Genomic DNA, 22,505 nt, shown 5'->3' with positions numbered 1-22,505 from the left:
GAAAACCTACAGTTAGCATATAGTTGGTGGTGAAATATTTAAATTGTCTTATAAGGGATTAATGCAGGGATGCCATCACACCACTCAGTCATTGCAGTATGGGAAGAAGCATAAAGATGGAAAAATGAGCATAAAGATGGAAAGCATAAAAATGTCAGCATAAAGATGGAAAAGAAGCAAAACACTTTACTTGCAGATGACATGATTATGCACATAGAAAATCCTAAGAAATCTACAGAGAAACAGTCAGGACTAGTAAGTGACTTAAGTTTGGTTGCAGAATTTATAATTGATAATAAAAAAATTGGTTTTTCATAGAAGCAGCAGGAAACATCCATTTATAAAAATACCAAAAAGAAAAAAAAAAAAAAAAAAAACTCAAACCAGAAAGTGGTGAGGAAGAAACTTAGCAAAAGATACCAAGACCTCCGTATTGAAAACATCACAATAATACTCAAATTACAGAAACCTTAAGAAATATGCCAGGTTTTTTCATCCTAATACTTAATTGTTAGATGTCAGTCCTCAAACTGATAATTAGATTAATTGCAATCCTAATCAAAATTCTACTGGCTTTTAGGGCCTCCCCGGTGGTGCAGCGGTTGAGCGCTGGGTTGTGAAGCTGCCCGCAGCCTCGGCGGCGCCGGTTCGATCCCCGGCTGCTCCCCAGCCACCAGAGGAGGGTCCCACATGGCGCGCAGACCTCTCCTGCCGCCCGCTGCTCCCCTCAGCTGTGTACTTCGGTCCTTCTGCCTGCTGTGCTCCCCGCTCTGGCTCTGGTGAATTCTCTCACCCTCCCGCGCTTCTGACTGTACCCAGTGCTTGTGTAAATAAACAAACAAACAAACAAATAAATAAATAAAACATGCCTCTATTTAAAAAAACAAAAAAACAAAATTCTACTGGCTTTTGCAACTCAAGAGTAAGAAGGAAACAGCCCAATTAAAAACGGGTAGTAGAATTGAATAGACTTTTCACAAGAAAAGATGTACAAATGGCCAGTTAACACATGCAAAGACGCTCAACATCAGTCAGCAGGAAATGCAAATTAAAACCACAGCGAGATACACTCTATATTAATTAAGGTAGCCAAGATAATAAAGATTGACATTGTAACAGGGTGGTCCCCAGGAAAGGGGGAAGTTCCCTGCCCCACCCAAGGGAGGGTGGAGCTGAGCAGGGAGAGGAGAAGCTGCAGAAGAGACTGAGGAAGGAGCAGGATGGAGCCAGGAGACCTGGAGGAGGCGCATGGAGCCTAGAGACACGTGAAGAAACTGCGCTTGTCTTTTGGTCGTGGACTGGGTGACACAGATGTGGGTGAGACCCGTGGGGTGGTGACAATGGCAGCCTTTATCTTGATGTTGATTTTGCTCTTTTCCTTCCGGGCTTGTCTGGTTGTTTCTAACCCTTTTCTATGGGGTCCCCACTGGAGGATGCTTTAGACTTGTGGCAGGCTTTGGGGCCTTGCTCTGGGCCATTCCCATATGGATGGAGTTTTACCCACGAGAGGACGGGTAACTTTGGGTGCTTCATTTAGAAACTAGACTCTTTGCCTTACCTGTATTGTTTCCTAGTTTTATTAAAGTTCCTTCCCATTAAAGTCTCCTATGTTTTGTGTTGATGCGGCGGATGGCAGAACCCATTTAAAATAGGCAGGTTTGCGGGGTTTGGGCTGCCCCTCTCCCTGTACTGTAACAACAGTACTGTTAGGGGGAAAAGGATGTCCCAAAGCTAATTCCATACAGGCTTTGTGGACTCCACCCCCACCCCAGGCCAAAGTCAAAGACACTGTAAACTCCAAATCCCATCACCACCAAAGGGAAGGTGGCTGGGACCTGAGGGTGGGGTTTAAGCAGCCAGGTGGATACAAAAGGCAGACACGTGGGCTTTGGGGGCTCTCTCCATTTTGGGGCCCTCGGCCAGCTCGCGGCGTCCGTCTAGCTCTGAGAGTGACTTTGGGGTTTCCAGGTCGTCGGATCGGGTAGGACGCATTAAAGACTTTATTTCCCTATTTTCTCCCTGAGTTGTACATTTTCCTTATTTCCTTTTCTCTTGTAAATAAACCTTTTATTAACCTTTTGTGTGTGCCTGTAGTATTCATAAGTCCCTTTAAAGCGCGCGGGTGAGGACCCACAGCCAGGAACCCGTTTAATATCGGGGTTGCTCTATAACAGCTTGGCGCCCAATGTGCTTTGCAAGTTTCACCCGTGGTTGACCAGCCCAAAGTAATTTTTCTTGCATTGGTCACCATAAAAGCGCATTAGGTCTGCAGGACTCGCAGTGAAACTCTTTGTTTCACGTATTGAAAAGTTTTTTTTTTCCGCGCATACGGCTTTTGTGGGTGTGGTTTTGACCCAAACGTGGCCTCAAACATGAACTTCAGCAGTTTAATCCCTAACTTGAGTTCTTTTAGTTTTTTTCTGGCCTTGAATTTAAGTAGCCTTTTTCCGTTAAATATTACCACCAGTTTGATAAGTGTAAATAATTGGATTAAACAACTGGACTCTTTATAAATTATTAGAAGCCATGTGGAATGATAATTGTTTTGGAAAACTGTTTAGCAGTTTCTAAGAAGCTAAACATACACCTACAATATCAGTCAGCTCTTCCACTCTCAGGTATGTATTTACCCAAGAGAAAATGAAGTATATTTCCATGCAGATGTTTTGAAAGCTTATTACAGTAATCCCCATATGGAAACAGTGGAACTGCCAATCTTTATTACAATAGTCCATTGCAGTTAATTAAATCAATAAATGGTAGTATATCCATGCTATGGGATATTACTCAGCAGTAAAAAATAGAAAACACCTGAGGTACACAAGAAACCCAAAACCATGATTCTGTTCATATAAAAATCACAGAAAATACACAGTAATCTACAGTGACATATAGCAAATTATTGTTTACCTGGAACCAGGGACACGGAAAGAGTGATCTTAAGGGAACGTGGAATTTGAGGAGTGATGGAAATTTCTTTATCTTGAGGTAGTGGTTTTACTCACATATGTGTCAAAAATGATTGGATAGTATGCTCTAACTAAATACAGTTCTTTCTATGCAAACCATACCACCAAGTTAATAAAATAGTAATGGACAGGCGCATGACAGAAAATATGTATTCAGTAAAAAAGTGTTACTGGTAGTGGCCAGTTCTAATTGCTAGTTCATGTTTTATAACACAGTTATGTTCTGTTTGAGATATAACAATCCTAGTAAGAATCACTTGGCTCCCAAATATATTAAGCAAATAAAAAACTTAATTGTTTAAGTTCTTTGTAGTAAGAAGATTTAACATCTGTTGTTACTTTTTTGGTTCTGAAGCTTGGATTTCCTATTCTTCCTTTATTCCTTTTCAGGCTATTTTGAACTTATTTAGTAACAGAATTATCAAAGTTGGAATTGTTGATTTGGGAAGTAAAGTTTTTTACTTTTGTTTCTGACCTCTTAGTTGGTGAATTTGTAAACAACTTCTTCAAACTTCTCTAAATGGTTATACTTGTCTCTAATTACAAAGTTGGCATCGTGATTTCAGATTTCAATTAAACCCAGTAAATATAGCAAAAGGTCCATGATGAAATAGGTCATTTTTAATATTATGGAAAGTAAATTTGAAAAAAAATAATGAACTTTTCATGTATGGAACTTTGCATAGTGTGATAAAGAAAACCCAAAGATCTTTAAAAAAAAAAAAAACAAAAAACAACAACTTAAACCTCCCCAAAAAAATCTATGGCATTTTTAGTGACATTGCTTTAACATAGATTGACAAGTCATTTTCCCATTTTATCATTGTAAAAGATAAATGATGTAAATGATAAAAAGTCCTTAGTAAACAATCCCATTGTTTTTGATGCTCCTGTAAACACTCTGCTATTTACTTTAATTCAAGCTTTTATTTTCCATTTTCATTTGGCTTTTTTGATCTGTTCATCCATCTACTTTATGCAGTTACGCTAAGGACTTTTCATAAGATTGAGAGCAATGGATTTAGCAAATGTGATTAAGAGATAGGATGTTTAAATAAGTGTGCTATTTAAGCTCTGCAAAAGAGCAAAGAAAAAAGCAAGTCTTGGTTACTTAGTTATTCTTGTTGACTCTTCCTGCCAGGTGTCAAGTCTTAGAGGGCTGGGAAGATGGTGGTTTAAATTATTGACTGATTTCAATTCCCACAGACTTTGAAACATTCCTGCAAAACTGGGAATGCTAACAGGAAAAGTCATGGTTTTAAAAGACTTTAATATATAAGGCCAAGATAGTTTCCTACTGTGCCATTTCTCATGTCAGGGTTATTAAGCACTTAGCCCTCACACACACACATATCCTTGGCTAGCAGAGCTGTTTTGGGAATAATTGCCCTCATTAGTTGAATATTATGATTACATTTGTTGCTTGAAGAATTACTACAAATAAATAGACACCATTTTCATCTCTAGGTTATGTTTTTGAATGGAGGCACTGTCTTTCATTTGTGTTTTCATGGCACCTAGTCTGTTGTGTGGTGAAGGCAAGCACTTGTAGGAAGAACATTCGTCATAGTTCAGTGAAGAAAAAGGACGTGTGGATGGCCGCCTTTTGTACGAGTCTTCGATGTTAGCTTATTTTGTATGCTCTTTTATATTGAGAATTAAATAACGCAGCTGTGACACTTGTGAATGAAATTCTAGCACTGTTGTACATGTGGAATTTCCTCCTCAGTTATTGTTGGAATACAGTTCTCTTTTGAATTTCTGTTACAAAGCATTGTAGACATGGTTTCACGATTAGTATCACCTCAGTCTTTTAAAAGTTTTTTTAAAAGTAAATTATCCTTATAAAGTTTAAAATGTGTTAAAGAAACAGCATCTTGTTTTATCTTCTTCACAGTCTTAAAAACAAAAACTTGTGGTACTTGTACTAAGTTGTGTTTATTGAGCAGATAGCAGAAGTTATTTCTAAAATGAGGTAGAGGAAGCTTCAACATGCCTGCTCATCCTTTATCAGCATTATAGAATGAATCAGCAATTTGCTAAGGTCAACAAACCATTATTTTGATTATAACAATAATATATAGTTCCAAGAATTTAAAAAAAATTCGGGGGTAACAGGAATTTAAATTTGCTGTTAATAGATTAACTGAATTTTGGGTCTGAAAGTTTCCTAGGTAGTGTTTCATTTCAGAGATTGTGTGCCTTTCTTACTTGGTTTTGTCACTAAGTTACTTGGTAAAATGGATTACTGACCAACTACTTGGTTTGCAGAGTTGGGAAAATCAATTTTCAAAACAACGGTCTCTAGCATCCTATGCCGTTGAGTCTGCGGCCAGCGTGTCTTCATTCAGACAAAGCAGTTCCAGCTGTGCGTGTAGTTGCCGAGCCTTGTTCTCCTTTGGCTAGCTGTTTTGCAGGTGTGCTTTTAGCACCCTGAGGGATGATTTGGGGCTCCCTTTGCTCCACGTGATTTTGGAAAACTTATCCAGGGACTTTCCTCTGGGGCACTTGGCAGAGTGGCGCTGTTTACATTTGTATCTGAATAAATGACTATGCTGTGTTTGGGAGATATGGATGATCTGGGTTTTGGATTTGTACCAAAAGTGCCAAGCCATTCATTGTGAAGCAAGTACCTGTATTGGCCCAGGTATCCTCTTACATACTTGGCGGAGAGCATACTGGGCATGGTTGTGACATTTGTGCTGAGGAATTAGCCAGCTGAAGGAAGGGAAATTCTGGGAGCAAGTATAGCATGTGCAAAGGCCCTGTGTCAGAAGGGGCTTGGTGACTGTGGGACAGAAAGGAAGGATGGCAAAACTGGAGAACAGCAAGACTGGGAAGTAAAGATGAGACAAAGCTGGATTAGTAGATAGAAAACCTGGGGTCTGAGGGATATGCTGAAGGTTTAGAATTGGTAAGAAATTTGGAAGCCATTGTAGGGCTTTAAGGGAGAAATCACTTTGTGGGAATCAAGAAGGGTCTTGAAGGACTAAGGCTTTTGATGTTATCATCACCATTAATAGCTAATATTTATTATTTGTTTGCTTAGGCTAGAATCTGTGCGAACTCCTTTATCCTCCTCATCTCATGTAAGCTTCGTTATTCAGTGAAGTGCTGTTTTTATTGCTGATGTTTAAGTGAGGAAACTGAGACCCAGCAAGGTTTAAAGCAGCTTGCCGGGTCATTTAGCTAGTAAGTAGCAGAGCTGGGATTTGAATCTAACCATCCTATGATTCTAATCCCTGAGCTGTTAGCCAGTAGGCTTGTGTTTTCATTATGTGATGTGATGGTCCATTAGAGACTGCTAATGGATTCAACCATTCCAGTGATCATGACTGGAATTTTTTGTCAAGAGAACAGATTAGGAATTAGAGTACTCTGCATTTACAAGGATAAATCATTGATATGTGAAACTTTTTTTGTTTCACAGTTTATTTTAACTGCATTTGTACAGATGTACACTTATGAGCCGTGGCATAATGCTTGCAGTGTTTGTCCAGTGAAGGCTTGACTAGAATGAAGGCCATGTGGATAGAAGAGCGGGTCTCAGAGTGGGAGGCCAAGGCAGCAAGGCTGAGTCAGAGACAGAATGCCGGGCCCATGTGGGATGTGTTCGGGTAAGCCGCAGGCTTCTAGGGGAGCAGCGTCGGTCACGGCGCTCGTGTGGTCAGTCCACTCCTGCTGGGCTGTTTGTTTACTATCTGATTCTCTGGCTTTTCTCAGCTGCAGCTAAAGGGACTTGGGTTGATGTCTCACCCATGGACAGCAAATCTATAAACTGAGAACCTATGACAAGCTCTATCACCTAAAACTATCTAAGCAGGCAGGTTGAGCCAAGAATGGTTTCTCTTTGGAATTTTAGGTAACGAGCCGACTGGTAGCAGTGGGCCACAGAGGCATGTATATGTGCTAACGGCAGCTCTGGAATGAGGGTATGGTCATTGTTTTTGCTAAAGTCCCCCTGGGATCCAAAGAACCTTTACGTTCCAGTGTTGAAGGCCAGCGTCCTTCTCTTTCTGAGGTTCAGGTGCAGATCATTTGTTTTGACTTTTATGAGACTCATTTTCTTACACGCATATGTAACCTTTTAATACCTGGTTCTCCAAAATGCTGCAGTGAGTCTCCATACTGTGCATTCAGCAAATGCTAATTGGAGATGGCATGGTAGCTGAATGCTTGGTAGTAATCCCCCCTGGCCAAAAATCTTCTCACTGAACCTCAGTTTCTTCCTCTCTCTAGGATGATATAAAGCATCTGTGTCATAGGGTTATTATGGGTGGTGAATGCGAGTAGCTGTATCTGGCACGCAGCTCAGTGCCTGGTGCAAAAGTGGAGCTTAAGTTTGCTGTTAGTAGTATTTTTAGGGCAGTTTCTCAAGTGACTTGAACATGTTTATGATCAAGGCCTGTGAGAAGGAGCCAGCATAGAGGCAGCAGTTGGATTTGTGTGAAAGAGGATGTTAAGAGAAGGTACAAGATCCCAAAGAAGCAGGGATGCTTATGTTATCAAGAGCAGACACTAATGGATTGTGTTCAACATAATGAACCTCGTAGAGGTGGTAAGAGGGTGTATTTTCTGAGATTGGATCCAGTTATGATGGGGGAGACATGATTGAAGAGAAAGGTGGCCACTTGGAACTGTTGTGGAGAATGGGCGACAAGGACATGCAAAAGAATCAGTAAGCCATGCTGAAACCCTGAAATTGCACTCCATTAATTTTTAGTAATGCCTGTCTGCTTGTTTCCAGTTTTTCCTGGTTCTGCAGAATAACCAGATGTGAAAGTTAAGAGTAGTGTAGTTTTAAGTGTTTGAAAGCCGGAGGCCAGAAGAGAATAGCAGGTGGGGGACTCGGGTACAGACAGTGAAGGCAAGTGGCCACCTGTTTAGTCCTGCTTGTCTGGAGGATGCCCTGAGTAGAGAACAGTGGTCTGTGAGAGACCCCCCACATACAAGGTATATCAATTTTTGGAATGATGGTTGCTACCAGGTATTCCTAATAATAATTTCTTGTGTTGATAATTGAAATATTAAGACCAGTTGTTAAAAGGAATTTATCATTATTTATGTGGGCACAACCTAATAGTTGAATTACTGGTAGGATTTTGAAGTTGCCGTGATTTCATGTGGTATGCTGAATCAGCAGCTGCAAGGCTGCCATCTTTAACTTTGGGAAGCGTTTGAGTATGTGTTAAGAGGCTTCATTTTCATTGACTGCTCCTGAGGAACTTGACATTTCAGCTATGTTGAACACTTTAAAAATGAGCACCTAAACAGAAGGGGCTTTATAGATGCATTTAATGTATTTGTGACTGAAATAACCTGTATTTTGGGTGGAAATTCATCCATGATCTGGGCATGGTCTGTCTGAACTTGACTTCACTTTTCATTTCTACTTGGAGTATGGCGGATCAGAAAGTAGTGATAGCTACTAAGTCACAGAACATTTCATATGTTTCAGGCAGTGAGTAAGGTGGCGGAAGACCAAAAGTAAAGGACACAGGGGTGATAGCTGTGAGGGACTTCTCAGTCCCCCTTGAGTGATAGCCACCGTGGGGTGCACATACTCACCTTAGAAGGGTAATCATTGACCATCAGTGTCCGAAGAAAGTTCTACAACTTCTCTTTTCACTTCGTACTTTCAGCTGCCCCATATTTTATAACATGAAACATAGAAGAATAGTAGTGCGTGTCTAAAATAAACACACATATATTGTACTATCCTTTTTTTTTTGTTCTAGTGCGTATGTGATCCCAAAATGTTTGGCGGCTACTACATGCTTGTATGTATTTTTAAAAAATGAATTTTTGGTAACTTTATCTTAATGTTTTAACATTTTGAGAAAACAAGGGTTTCTATGTGTGCTAAACCATGTTTTTAATGATGAGGTTGTTTCACTTGTTGCCCATATTTTACAGTGTAACCTAAGGCTTGTTATATAAAAAGACTCATTACTGAGATCTGGACTGACACATTTGAGTTATTTTCTTCTTTGTGTTGGAGGAACTTTATTGTAGACTGTCGCCCTCGTTATGAGGCACCAAATCACCCTACCAGCTGTTAGTTGTGGGGGTTATTGGGGCACAGCATGTGATGGACTGCCACATGCCTCTTCCACTCTCTGGTTCTCTTCCATGGAATGACCTCTGGTGAACCACTCACACATCCCACACGCATACACACTTGAGCACACACATGCTCATTATAACTTGTCTTAAGGTGACAGGATTAGGCGATCACCTAGAAATTTCCTGGCTCCATAAATTTGCTCATTGGAGGTGTTTTGTTGAGATGAACTGTCTCAGAGAGCCACAAATTTCTTGGTTGAAATAATTCTTTCTTCGGGCCTCCCCTGGTGGCGCAGCAGTTGAGCGCTGGGCTACGAGGCTGCCCGCAGCCTCTGCAGCGCTGGTTCGTACCCCGGCTGCCGGCGAGGGTCCCACCAAAAAAAAAAAAAAAAGAAAGAAAAGAAAAGAAATAGTTCTTTCTTCTGCTACCCTGAGAATCTTTGTTCCTAAAATTTGTTAAAAAACTGATGTCAAGAACCTATTTTCAATGTGGTAAATTGAATAAGTGGTTCCAGGTTATTTTAAAACCTTATGTTTTCACGATGAGTATTTTATTAAAATGAGTATTTCATTTTAAAAAACATTTTGAACAAGATTTTAGTGAAGTAAGATCTGGCACGTGTCTCCGCAGGTTTGATGACGATCAGAAGCATGCTTGCACTGCACTGCCCGACACCCCTGGCCACGCAGAATGTCTTTGAGCGAGAGTGCCGTTTTTGCCTATGAGTCTTCAGTGCACAGCACCAACGTCTTGCTCAGCCTTGATGACCAGCGGAAGAAGGACGTGCTGTGTGACGTCACTGTCCTTGTGGAGGGCCAGCGGTTCCGCGCCCACCGGTCCGTGCTGGCGGCATGCAGCAGCTACTTCCACTCGAAGATCATAGGCCAGGAGAAGGCAGAGCTTCACATTCCTCTACCCCAGGAGGTGAGGAGGACATCTGTGTTTCTGGAGACTGTTGTGGTTTCAGTCGAATTGAACTCACTCGGCTCGCTTGTGGATTATAGTTAAAAATGAAATACTCTCCTTGTCACGAGACTGGGGAGCAGTTCCCTGGTTCTGCAACAGCACATTAACTTTTTTCATAGGAATTATGACATTGCCCATATAAAATTATTGAAGATTATAAAATTATTTAAAATGACAAAAGACCAGGAGTTTCAAAAGACCAGAAGTTACAAAAGGCCAGCAATTATTGGGGTATATGGCAGTTGTGTGTTAAGTTTTATAAGAAGCTGCCACACTGCTTTTCAGAGTGACTGCTACATTCCCACCAGCAGTGTATGAACACCCCATTTTAAAGTTAGTTAAGAACTCGGTGCTTAGCATACTTAATAAGAAGATCACACAGGAAAATCTCCATCAATCTTTTTAGGAAATACTCGGTATTTTAAAATAATTTTGTATTTTTCCCCCAGAATGAGGCTTTCCTGCACTGATGAGGCTGTTTGCCCCCCTCTTTGCACAGGCAGATTCCATGTAGATGCACAAGTTTCTGCTTGCAGGTTTTGTTGCTGAGAGGCCATGAATCTTTGCTAAAACAACATGTGCCATGGTTTTAGATCTTCACTTAGATCACTTTTTAAATCTGAGTCTTTTTTAAAAAAATTTTTATTTATTTTTGTGTAGAAGTACTAGGGTGCAGGCCAGAGGTGCGGGGAATGAGAGGATTCGTCAGAGACAGAGTGGGGAGCAGAACAGGCAGATCTACTGAAATACACTGCTGAGGGGACCAGCGGGCGAGACAGGAGAGGGTTAGCTCCCTGGCCAGGAATCGAACTCAGGCCGTGGTGGTAACAGTGCTGAGACTTAGGCCACAAGGAGACCCATAAATCTGAATCTTCAAAAATTTTTTGAGAGATTTTCGGCATGAAGTAAAGATAATGCTTACCATGCATTTACTACTGTGTGTGGGTCAGGACTACTTTCTAAGTGGTTAAGGTACATTGTTCTTTATCCTTGAACGCTTCACTCTTGTAGTTTAATGCCATTGGTTGTTGGTACATAGTGACCACATGCAGCCGAAGTGGCACAGGACACCTGGTGCTTGCCCATGTAAGTGTTGCACAGATGATTTAGTTCAGCTAATGTGGGAAAATTATGGTAATGTTTGTCTTTATTTCCTGTGAGTCAGCGGTAATTCAGGTGTCCTTCAGAGAGGAATCTATAAAGTTGAGGGTGTGGTCCTGATGACTCGGGTGTGATAAACATGCTTTTCTAGCCTTTCTTAGCTTTACATTTCCTAGAATATTTTTTCTTACCAAATTGAAATACCTGTTTTGCAATTTTTACGCATAAGTTACTTGTTTCCTTTTTCCCCTTCTACTTCTCTTGTAATAATGCACTTATTTTTATTTTGTACGTTAACAGGTGACAGTGAAAGGATTTGAACCTTTAATTCAGTTTGCCTACACTGCTAAACTGTTTTTAAGTAAGGACAATGTGGATGAAGTGTGCAAGTGTGTGGAATTTTTAGGTGTACGTGACATTGAGGAATCATGCTTTCAGTTTCTCAAGTTCAAGTTTTTGGACGCCACCACAGACCAGCAGAAATGCTCAGGAAAAAAATGCTTCCCATCACACTGTCAGAAAACAGACCTTAAAATTTCACTTTTGGACCAGAGGGATTTAGAAATTGATGAAGTAGAGGAATTTTTGGAAAATAAAAATGTTCAGATGCCCCATTGTAAACTCTACAGGTATCAAGGAAATGTAAAGGTATCGCCTCCTTTACAAGACAGTGCCAGCCAAACATGTGAATCCATGTGCTTAGAAAAGGATGCTGCTCTGGCTTTGCCATCTTTATGTCCCAAATACAGAAAATTCCAAAAAGCATTTGGAACTGACAGAGTTCGTACTGTGGAATCCAGTGTCAAAGATGTTCACGCTTCTGTTCAGCCCCTTGAGACATCTGAAAATGAATGCCTAGGAGGAGTCCAGCACTGTGCAGATTTGCAGGTGATTTTAAAATGCAAAGAAAGTAAGTTGGCAATGGAACATGAAGAAACCAACAAGAAAGATCCTGCTTCTCAGTGCCCAGCAGAGAAAACCGAGGTGGCTCCACTCCCCTACAATCCTTCTGCAGAACCTTCTGGACTCTATTCTCTGTCTCTTTTACACACATACGACCAATATGATGACTTGAATTTTGCTGGCATGCAGAACACAGCAGTGTTAACAGAAAAGCCTTTGTCAGGTACAGATGTTCGAGAAGAGAAGATATTGGGTGAAAATCAAGATTTACATTTGAAATCTGACTCTGGCCCCCGGGAAGATAGCAGCCTTGCTTCCAGTGATCGGAGTAGCGTGGAGCGAGAGGTGGCGGAACACCTGGCGAAAGGCTTCTGGAGTGACATTTGCAGCACGGACTCACCTTGCCCAATGCAGTTATCGCCTGCTGCTGCCAAAGATGGTTTAGAGCAGATCTCCTCACAGAAGCGGTCTGAGTGTCCCTGGTTAGGTATCAGGATTAGCGAGAGCCCAGAACCAGGTCAGAGGACTTTCACAACGTTGAGTTCTGTCAACTGCCCTTTTATAAGTACTCTGAGTACCGAAGGCTGTTCAAGCAGTTTGGAAATTGGAAATGATGATTATAGTTCTGCACCCCAGCCAGAACCTTGTCCATATACTTGTGTGATAAGCTTGGGAGATGACTCTGAGACAGACACAGAAGGAGACAGTGAATCCTGTTCTGCCAGAGAACAAGAATGTGAGGTGAGGAGAAAATGTGTGTATTGTTAAGCCATTGTTTTATATCTTGAATTGCGCTGTGCTCCATGTCAGCTCCTGGTGCACAGTGAGGCCTGTGAGCAGACTGGAGCAGGGAGGAGACCCACACACAGTTACAAAACCATCAATCACACCAGAGGAGTGTGATGAAGCATGAAGCACTTCTGTGTCCGTGCGCCTCAGTGAGGTGTACTTACCCTAACCATGACTAGTTGTGGCTTCTGAATGCCAAGTTTTCTTTTTTTAAAAGATTTATTCATTTAAACAAGCACTGGGTACAGTCAAAAGCGTGGGAGGGTGAGAGAATGCACCAGAGCCAGAGCGGGGAAGAGAACAGGCAGACCGACGAAATACACTGCTGAGGGGAGCAGCGGGTAGCAGGAGAGGTCTGCGCGCCATGTGGGACCCTCGCTGGCAGCCGGGGATCAAAGAGGCGCTGCAGAGGCTGCGGACAGCTTCGCAGCTTCACAGCCCAGCGCTCAACTGCTGCGCCACCAGGGGAGGCCCTGATGCCAAGTTTTCTTTACATTAGTTTTCATGGACATTAACTTTTCAGATTAGTTATTTCAACTATTAATGAGTATTAATAATTTAGCATGGATTACATATAGTTGGTTTGGTATTAATCATAGTAAGTTTGATCTGTGTACTTTGTGAACAAAAATATTGAGTAGCTGATTTCTTGGTAAAGCAGTATTATCATTCCAGTATTCGTATGATTCTGATAATAGGGCTTGTTAGTTCTGTAGCATTTCAAAAAGATGCTCTTCTCTTTGACTTTGGACAGAGGTGACTGGTGATTTAATTTAAAAAGTAATATATGCGCATGGGTTATAGCTATAGATTTTGGTATGCCATTTATCGAGACTGGGTTTGAGATTATGAAAAGATTCTTTAAAATACATTTAAACAATTTAAAAACATTTTGTGTAACTAGTTCCTATAAGTTTGAAAGACAAATTAAGCTGGCTGTCAGGGAAACTGACCAGTGTCCCATTTGCATTTTTAAGAATTAACATTAAGCTATCTCACAATTTTTTTATTAAAAAAAATTATGTCCTCCTTTTTTCAAATACAAGTATGTTGAAAATGAATTTAGCATCTTCATTAAAGTTTTCCTGGTCTACATTAGCTACTGAAATGTGTTGTTTTTAAAATAAGTTGTGTGAAACTACCATTTTCCTGACAAATATTTTAGAAATGACTTACTCTAGTAATTGTATCAGTATTAACACAGTAATATCAAAGAATAAGATGAATTTTTTCCTTCAAAAGAGGCTTTATTTAGAATATTTTTAAATCAAAAGCATTTAAATTATCAGTTTTAATTTCAAGGCACACTAGAAATTGGAATTAGAGATCTTATTTTAAAAAAAAGTCTAACAGAGTTCTGTGGGGAGCGTAGATGTTCCTCTTCTTAGACTTAAGTATAACTACAAAATATAGCAATAATTATTATTTATTTCATGTCCCAGGTAAAACTGCCATTTAATGCTCAAAGAATAATTTCACTCTCTCGAAATGATTTTCAATCATTGTTGAAAATGCACAAGCTGACTCCAGAACAACTGGATTGTATCCATGATATTCGAAGAAGAAGTAAAAACAGAATTGCCGCGCAGCGCTGTCGCAAGAGAAAGCTTGATTGTATACAGAATCTTGAGTCAGAGATCGAGAAACTGGTAAACATACAAGTTTCTTCTTGTTAAAATTCCACCTCTTTTTTTTTTTTTTTTTTTTGAATTTCTTCTTCCTTTCCTCCCCCCCTCCCCCTCATTTCCTTGTCTTTTGTAGAGGAGATAGCGATTTCAATTCCTAAACAGGTATAATATTCAGTTATGCATTAATTTAAAAAAATTGCCAGTTACTATTTTAAGAAAGCAAATCATACGGCATTTTCAGAAAACTTAGAAAATAAAAAAATTGAGTCCCTGTAGACTATTTTACTTATGTGTAAATATTCTACATATTTAGCACAATGTACTGTATACTGCTTCTGGGTGCTTCTTTTTTTAATGATATACAAATTAAGGCTAATTTTACAGTTGAGTGAAGAATAATGAAATTTAAAGCACTTTTTAAAAAAAAAGATTTATTTATTTTTCATACAAGAGCTGGGGTACAGGCCAAAGGTGTGGAGGGTGAGGATTCACCAGAGACAGAGCAGGGAACAGAACGGCAGATTGAAATACACTGCTGAGGGGAGCAGCAGGCGAGTCAGGAGAGGTCTGCTGCGCCATGTGGGTAGCTCCCTGGCTGAAGATTGATTAAGTGATTTGTTTGATGTATGTAAAGCTAATGGTTGTTAGTTTAAATGAACTGTAGACTTAAGTAACTTGTTTCTGTTGACACCAAAACAAACAAACCAGCTGGTATCTTTTGTCTAAGGGAAAAAATTCACATGCTGATATGGATGGAAAATTTGAAGATGAGAAGTGAGAGGAATGCTTACTTTATTGAGTTTTATTTTCTGTTCCAATATGAAAACACAAATTAGTTAAAAAAAAATGGATTAATTTGTGCTCATGCTTCTCTTTTCCACTAGTGGTCATTGGAAGGAAGTGTTAGATGAGAAAGACAACTGTGATAGGCAGGCCAACTGAAACTAAAACTTTGACCAGACACAACAGGGAAAGTGCCTAGAATTACTGAAAATAATCCTTGAATGTTCTGTTTTGTGTCTTTGTTAATTATTAGTGAAAGTTTGAAATTGTGATTGTAGCAAATTTTCAAGCATGAACATTGACTGGCAATTAAAAAATACCCAGAAAATTGCCTTTACCTGCGGGACGGTGAAACTACTTGGGAAATGGTGCTGCAGACATTTTCACTGTGGGCACTGAGTGGCATTCAAAGCCAGTCTGTGGTGTGGTGTGCACAGAGATGAGCTGAGAGAGAAGATTCCCTTGGGTTCCTGACAGTTTTCTACTTGCATTACAAGAAAATTAAATTGTAGAAGTATGTAGTGGGACACTGGTTGTAGATTTGGGAACACAGCGATGCTGTGTCTCTAATGCTGGTAGATCGTATCTAATGATGCCATGGAGTGACTGAGTTCAATCACTTTAATTGCCAATTATTAAACTGAGTGCTGCTGAAGGAAAATTTGTGTTTTAAAATCAGAATAAAATGGAAAAATCAGCTAACTGCCTAGGAACCCAGCTATGTAGAAGTTAGCTTCAAGTACAAAAGGGAACAGATGGGAGCATTTAATTTATAGAAATGATTGTGGTAGAACATAGCGTTCCAAGGCTGTGCTTATTGGTTTCAGTTGGTTGTAAAGAAGCCATCTGGTCTGGGGTGTACTGAAGGGTATGCTCGTGTCACCCTTTGCTTAGTGCAGCAGGAGCAGTGAGAAATTCTTGTAATCATATTGATGTTTATCTGAAAATACAGAAGTTATAAAACATTTGTAGTCTTCGTAGTATCTGTAGTTTAAATAACAGTTCTAATTTCTGGGAGAAGCTCAAATATTTATTCTTTTGCTTAATCATACTTAAAAGACCAGCTGACTCTTGAAAGTTTGCTGTTGCTGTGTAGAACAGAAATTCTTCCCAACTTTGACAGAGGAGTACATGGCTGCATATTATTGTGACTGAGGAATATTTTTCACTTCTTCTGGAAGCTTTATTTTTATTCTTATTTGATTAGAAGTTGGTGCTGATCGCATTAATTGTATTTCTTTTCTGGTGAGGTTGGCACTATTCTTTACCCACTAGGTATTTGCAGACTCGTTTTATCAGAAACCTACAACTGGCAAACTTTCTGCAAGGAAAATATACTTACTGGACATGATCTTGTTTTATTTATTCAAGCACATGTATACACACACACCCACACACACAAGCATGTTCTTACCCTATAGCCTATTTTTTTCAAAACAGAATATTTGTATAAAAATCTGAATAAATGGGAGAATACCTTGCAATATAAAAGCTTAGAACTTTATATTCATATCACATTGTTTCAAATACTAGAAAAAGTAAAACATTAAAAAGCTACTAATAGTTGGATTTACAGTTTTGTAGAAAAACTTTAAAAGTGACAGTATTTTTATATACAAAGCAAATTTTCTCTTGCCATTTTAGCTGTTTTTGTTACAGAAAATAATATTTAAAGGATGGCATTTGTAGATTTTCATTCTGAAATAAACAATCTAAATGTTAACTGGCAACCTTGGCTCTGCAGAACAAAGAGAGTTGTCATAAATTTCACAAGAAAAGCCTTTGACCTTCTATCAACATTTAGTTACTCTGTCCTTAAAAGCAGCTCGGTTATTTGTTTTCTAGCTCACGCTAGATTTGAAGCATGCAGTGGGAGAGCAGGAAGGATGAGGCGGGACAAGGATGGAAGAAGACAGGGTGTTAGCAGCAGCAAGTGATGGTGGACAGGAGGGCAGAAACCGGGCAAACTTCTGTAAATGCTGTGATACACTTTTCAGAAGGGGTTAAAAGTGAATATTGATAACAAGAAAATAGTAACATACAGCCAGCTCCCCCCCCGCCAGTTCTCCACACTGTAGTAATCACCCACTAGTTTTCTGACTCTGGGCTCCTGTATTAAACCCATTTCATGCTATTAAATATGTTTACATGTCAAAAAACAACATAAAATGACCTTAATTTTTTTGTTGGTTTTCTTTACTTTTTTAAAATGTTAATTTATATATATATTTTTATATCATTGTTCATCTTTAAACAATAATTTCTTCCCCCCTCCTCAGGTGTAGTCCCCATAGAGTTTCCTTCACCAGTGCACCCATGTACCATCACCTCAGTCCCCTGAGCTCCTCCTCCCTCCCTCTGATCCCTCTCCCGCCTCCTCCCCTGCAGCATGTCTCTGGTTTATAATTGTTTTTTTTTTTTTTTTAATTGTAAAACAAACTTAAGTCAACAGTCTTTGTGTGGATAACTTTGTTGAGGTCATGTATTAAAAAAACTTAGCACAATATCTGGCATAAAGTAAATGTTCAACAAATGTTAGTCATTATTAGACTTAATAATTTGAGTTATATGAATTATGAGCACTGTACTGTTTTGTTGTATTCCATTCAGAATGTCAAGTCCAGACTTGTTTATCTGCAATCCACATATTCAAAAACGCTCTGAAAATCCTGCAAGTTTGTCACAAATTCCTGGCCAAAGTAACTGACCCAAACTGACATTAGTCTGTGTAGAGTCTTTCTCCTACTATCTGTGTTACTTGCTAATTTATTGTGTTTTATTTAAAAATGTAATGATGTTTGATAATGGTGTGGTGCCCTAGACCCTGCTGCAGGAATTATGTGGGCACTCAGATTATTTTTCTAAAATTTGAATAATTCTGAATTCCAAGATACATTAGGGCCTAGTTTTGGATCAGGGATTATGGAGCCGAGGAATTTAGTATGTTTTTGAATTGTGTTGAAAAGGAGAATCCCAAGTGATGCTTTTTAGTGAGAAGACAGCAGACAGGAATGTTTGCTCACCTTAGAAATGCTGGTAAGCTAATAAACACCGCTCATTGTGTTCTCTTTCCTGCCTTCACAGCAAAATGAAAAGGAGAGTCTGTTGAAGGAAAGAGACCACATTCTGTCGACTCTGGGTGAGACAAAGCAGAATCTAACTGGACTTTGCCAGCAAGTCTGCAAAGAAGCAGCTCTGAGTCAAGAACAAATACAGATACTCGCCAAGTACTCGGCCTCCGATTGCCCACTCTCATTTTTAATTTCTGAAAAAGGCAAAAGTACTCCTGATGCTGACCTGGCATTGCCGTCAATTATGAGTTTACCGGAGGGGCCTCCAACTGTGCCGCCTGCTGGAGAGCAGAGCCCCTGCTACCCCAGCTCCCGTGGGAGCCGAGAGGCAGGCTGCCCCCGGGCCCAGGAGTCCAGGCCCACCTCCGGCACCACCTCTGAATCGGCTGGACTGGTGGAGCAGTGTCGGCCGGGTGGCGGCATTTCGGATTTCTGTCAGCAAATGACTGATAAGTGCACTACTGATGAGTAAACTTGCACTTGCTGCCTTCACACCGTCCACTTTTCTACTGAAGTTTCACCATTGTCTTGAAAGCCTAAAGGAAACCATCTGTCTCTTAACAATACTGTGTTTTTCTCCCCAGTAGTTTGCTGTTAAGGGAATTCCTCTGAAGTCAACCCTGACTTCTTGATTTCCACAAAGAGATGCAGAAATGATTTTGCCTCCTGGATGCCGAAAAATCCCATGTGAAAATATAGTAAGGCTTCAAAAGTCATGTTTTAAAAAAATAATGACTATTAATAATAATTCTTGCCACTCTTCCAAAATATGCGAATGAATACTACAGCATATCACACAACAGCTTAAAACATCTGCAAAACATCCCCAGTTTAACTATCGGACTTGTTTCACTGGCGTGAAAGAGCATTTCCCCCCAAGCAGTGCTGATTGGGTTCCCTTCTACTCAGAAGAAAGGCGTTGGCTACTTGGAAACATTTGTGTAGAACTTGATATTGACAGTGTGAAAAATAGAGAAAAAATCATTTTACACCTGAATCCAAGAGCATTGCTCTTCAGCTCTGACCAAAACCAGAGGTGGTTGGCCTGCACTGTCACTGCTGACTTCCTGGGGTTTAGCTAGTAAGGGGCTGTTTGAGGCTCTGGTCCTCCTCAGTGTCGACTTCTAGAAATTCTGGTTGCGTAAACTGATATTTTTAACTCTGGTCTTCAGTCTCCGCAACATCGGTGTCTATCATGATCTTTCTGTTTCCTGACATTTTTGTCCCTTGGGAAGAAGAAATAGCATTCAGGATGCAGTGGCATGAGTGAATGCATTGGCATCATTGGTCTCCCTGGAATTCTGAAGTCCTTATTCCAATACTAAGCTGCTTGCCTTCCCACTAGAGGTCACCCATACAAAAAAACCAGGTATCATGGGGAAAGAAAATTGTGTTTCCTTTTAGGAGTGGCAATTCATTTTTCACCCTATTTCTGAAATCCTATGGTCTACCCTAAAAAGCATTCTTGTAGATGAAAATGTATCTGCAGCTGTTTTGTGAACCGAATGAGACTTCATCTTTCTCCATGTGTGCTTGAATTTGGAGATCCGATCTAAGCTTGATCTCTTCACCAAGTGGTATAAAATTTTATAATCTACCCCATAATATTTTGTAGTAGTTCTTAGCCATTCTGGTGTTACAGACTTGAGAATCCAATGACAGCAGTGGCCCTTCTCAACAGCTAAAAGGAAAAATTGCATACATTCAGCGAAACACTTGCAGAACCCAGTTTTAAAGAGTACAAAGGAGTAGTTCTAGTGCTTGGATTAGGAAGTACTTCTTTGCACCAACGTCAGATACCCAAGAGGGACAGAGATTGTGTCTTAAGTCTAGTGAAGGGCCAGTGTAGCTATGTGGGAAACAGATCTGAAGCCTAATGGGACCAGACTTAATATTTCAGAGGAATTTGTCAAATGTTACACTTTTTGATGGGAGGGAAACAGGGGAGATAGTGCTAGTATTTTTTCAGTGGTTTGTGTGTTATCTTGGTTATTAACTTAGTTGTAAGAAAAGACTTCTGGGCTTATTTTCTAGAGACTTTTTATAAGTATACTCAACAATTTGTCAGGGAGAATGATAATTCCATGATAGTGCATCCCATACTATAAAAAAGTGTGTGTGTGTGTGTGTGTGTGTGTGTGTATCTCCCCATGTAGTGTTTTCTTTGATACTTGTCCTTTAAATTTTAACTTCAAAATATAATATGAAAATTTTTTCTGGTTTACAAGATGTAAGATCTCATACAAGCCAATGGAATCCTTGATTTCCTACCTCAGTGTACACTCAGTTGCTTGTCATATCAGTTTGTGGATGTGCAAATGTCAAATAATCTTTGGCTTTAATTGCTACTGTAAATAACTGCTTTGAAAGGTTACTTACTATTTTATGATAAAACCTAGTTGTCTCCAGAACTTAAATATGGTTTTTAAGACCTTTGTTTTACTTTTCTCTCTATACAGTTTAGCATTATGGGTTTATTTTAATGATACTCTGATTCATTGGCCAAGTGTAATATTTCTTACGATATAGCATTACTTTTACTAGCCACCATGTAATACAAGTAACTACACTACCTCATTCCTCCATAATTTTCAAGTTGTAATACAGAGGGACAGAGAGATAAAAAGATTTTTATCTTTGTCTTTTGGCCATAAGGTGGGGATGTTTTCTATATATTGCATAGCATTACGCATTTATGCCTATTTTAATATTAACTTCTAAAGAAGTTTTTTCTAAGAAAATTTATTTCAAGTTGATTTTTGTTTTTGAGGCTGCCGAAGACAAATGACAGGATTATGTGTATACAGTGTATATCTCTTCCTTCATGCAACGTTTTTGGATAAGTGGTTTTCAGTTTGTATATTGCATATTTACATCATCTTTTTTCCTTATGTTATGAATTGGTCTTCTCAGTGCTTGGCGATTTCAAAAAAATTATGTCTCATTCAATAAAATAACATTACCTTAAAATTCTTTTTCGTTATTTGAATGCTATAACTACTGCAAATAATTTAATTGTTATATTCAGAGCAAATGTGGTTATAAATCTTGGTTCTCCATTTTATAACAATTTAATGTAGCTCAATGCTTAACCAATTTTAAATAAAGAATTATATATATTTGATGCAGTAGACGATGCAGGTTGCATGTGGACACTCAGGCCACATTAACTTGGGAAAAAAATAGCAAACAAATGGCAATGTTGTAATGAATTCTCAGGTGAACTTTTTTTCAGTTAAGAAACATCTATTTTGAATTTGTAAATATTTTAAATGTTTTATTAAGGCATGTAAAAACTATTCATTGAAATCTGTTGTTCAGAATGAAGATTTAAAGCCATATAATAGTCAAAGGTGGCATACTGATTGTAAAATAAACATAACATTATTGATTATTTTTTGTATCTTTCATATAATTTTCTAACAATGCAATAAAACCACTAAACATGTATCCATCTCCTCTTAAGATCATGTTTCATTGAAACTAAACTTTACTGGTATTTAATTGACATTTTCTTCTTCATGTACTTTTCCAGATGTAGTAAAACTATACATGTTAGATGTTGGTAATAAAATGACAGTAAAAAAAATTCTCTAAACTTTCTTTTCTAATTGAATAGAATTGTACATGCCATTTCCATTTTCTCACCTCATGTAAATTTATGGATTTCAGTCTTTTTGATCAATAATCATTATGACTGGCGTTTATATAAGGGGATCTTTCTTTAATTGATCGTCAGGCCTGCCAGAAAAAATTAAATCCTAGCACTCATGTTTAAGAAAGCTCAGATTTTAACCTTGCTTTAATTTAGTTAATTTCAGTCATTGGTTGAGACTTTGAGGGGTACTGTATCAGTCCTTTTCTGTTAAAAACCTGTGGGCAGGACTCTAGCATGCCACAGTCACCTAATTAGGTGCTTGTAGCCTGGCTTTGAGCAGCTGCCCAGCCACTGGCTATCCAGAGTGTGGTTTGGGTCTAGTGTAGTGACTCAGTAGGTGGCGATTTTGCATCCCAGGTGACATTTGGCAATTTCCAGAGACAGAAATAGTGGGGGCAGGATATCGGGTAGATGCCAGGGATTCGCCAAACCTATAATGCACAGGGCAGTCTTTGCAACAAAGATTTATACACCCAACATAGCAACTGTGCCGAGATTGAGATACCCAGACCCACCATGGAATCAAGACCTGGAAAAAGAGGCTCTCATGAGGCAGGGTGCTAGCTGTGA

At 39.3% G+C, this 22,505-nt stretch overlaps 1 protein-coding gene across 1 annotated transcript in view; it reads left to right on the top strand.

The window, feature by feature from the left end:
• BACH1 (BTB domain and CNC homolog 1) overlaps nt 1–21,870 on the top strand; it is a 34,216-nt gene extending 12,346 nt beyond the window's left edge. Inside the window, exons 2-5 of the mRNA XM_037525043.2 lie at nt 9,667–9,960; nt 11,404–12,747; nt 14,238–14,444; nt 18,291–21,870. Coding sequence (XP_037380940.1) covers nt 9,727–9,960; nt 11,404–12,747; nt 14,238–14,444; nt 18,291–18,749 — 2,244 coding nt within the window. The 5' untranslated portion in view covers nt 9,667–9,726 and the 3' untranslated portion in view covers nt 18,750–21,870. The remainder of the gene's footprint in view (nt 1–9,666; nt 9,961–11,403; nt 12,748–14,237; nt 14,445–18,290) is intronic.
• The last annotated feature ends 635 nt before the right edge of the window (nt 21,871–22,505 follow it).

Source organism: Talpa occidentalis, unplaced genomic scaffold, assembly GCF_014898055.3.
Source record: "Talpa occidentalis isolate TD23 unplaced genomic scaffold, MPIMG_talOcc4v2.1 talOcc4.4, whole genome shotgun sequence".
Taxonomy (NCBI): Eukaryota; Metazoa; Chordata; class Mammalia; order Eulipotyphla; family Talpidae; genus Talpa; species Talpa occidentalis.
Note: the sequence above shows the minus strand (reverse complement) of the source record. Positions and strands in the feature narration are given on the sequence as shown.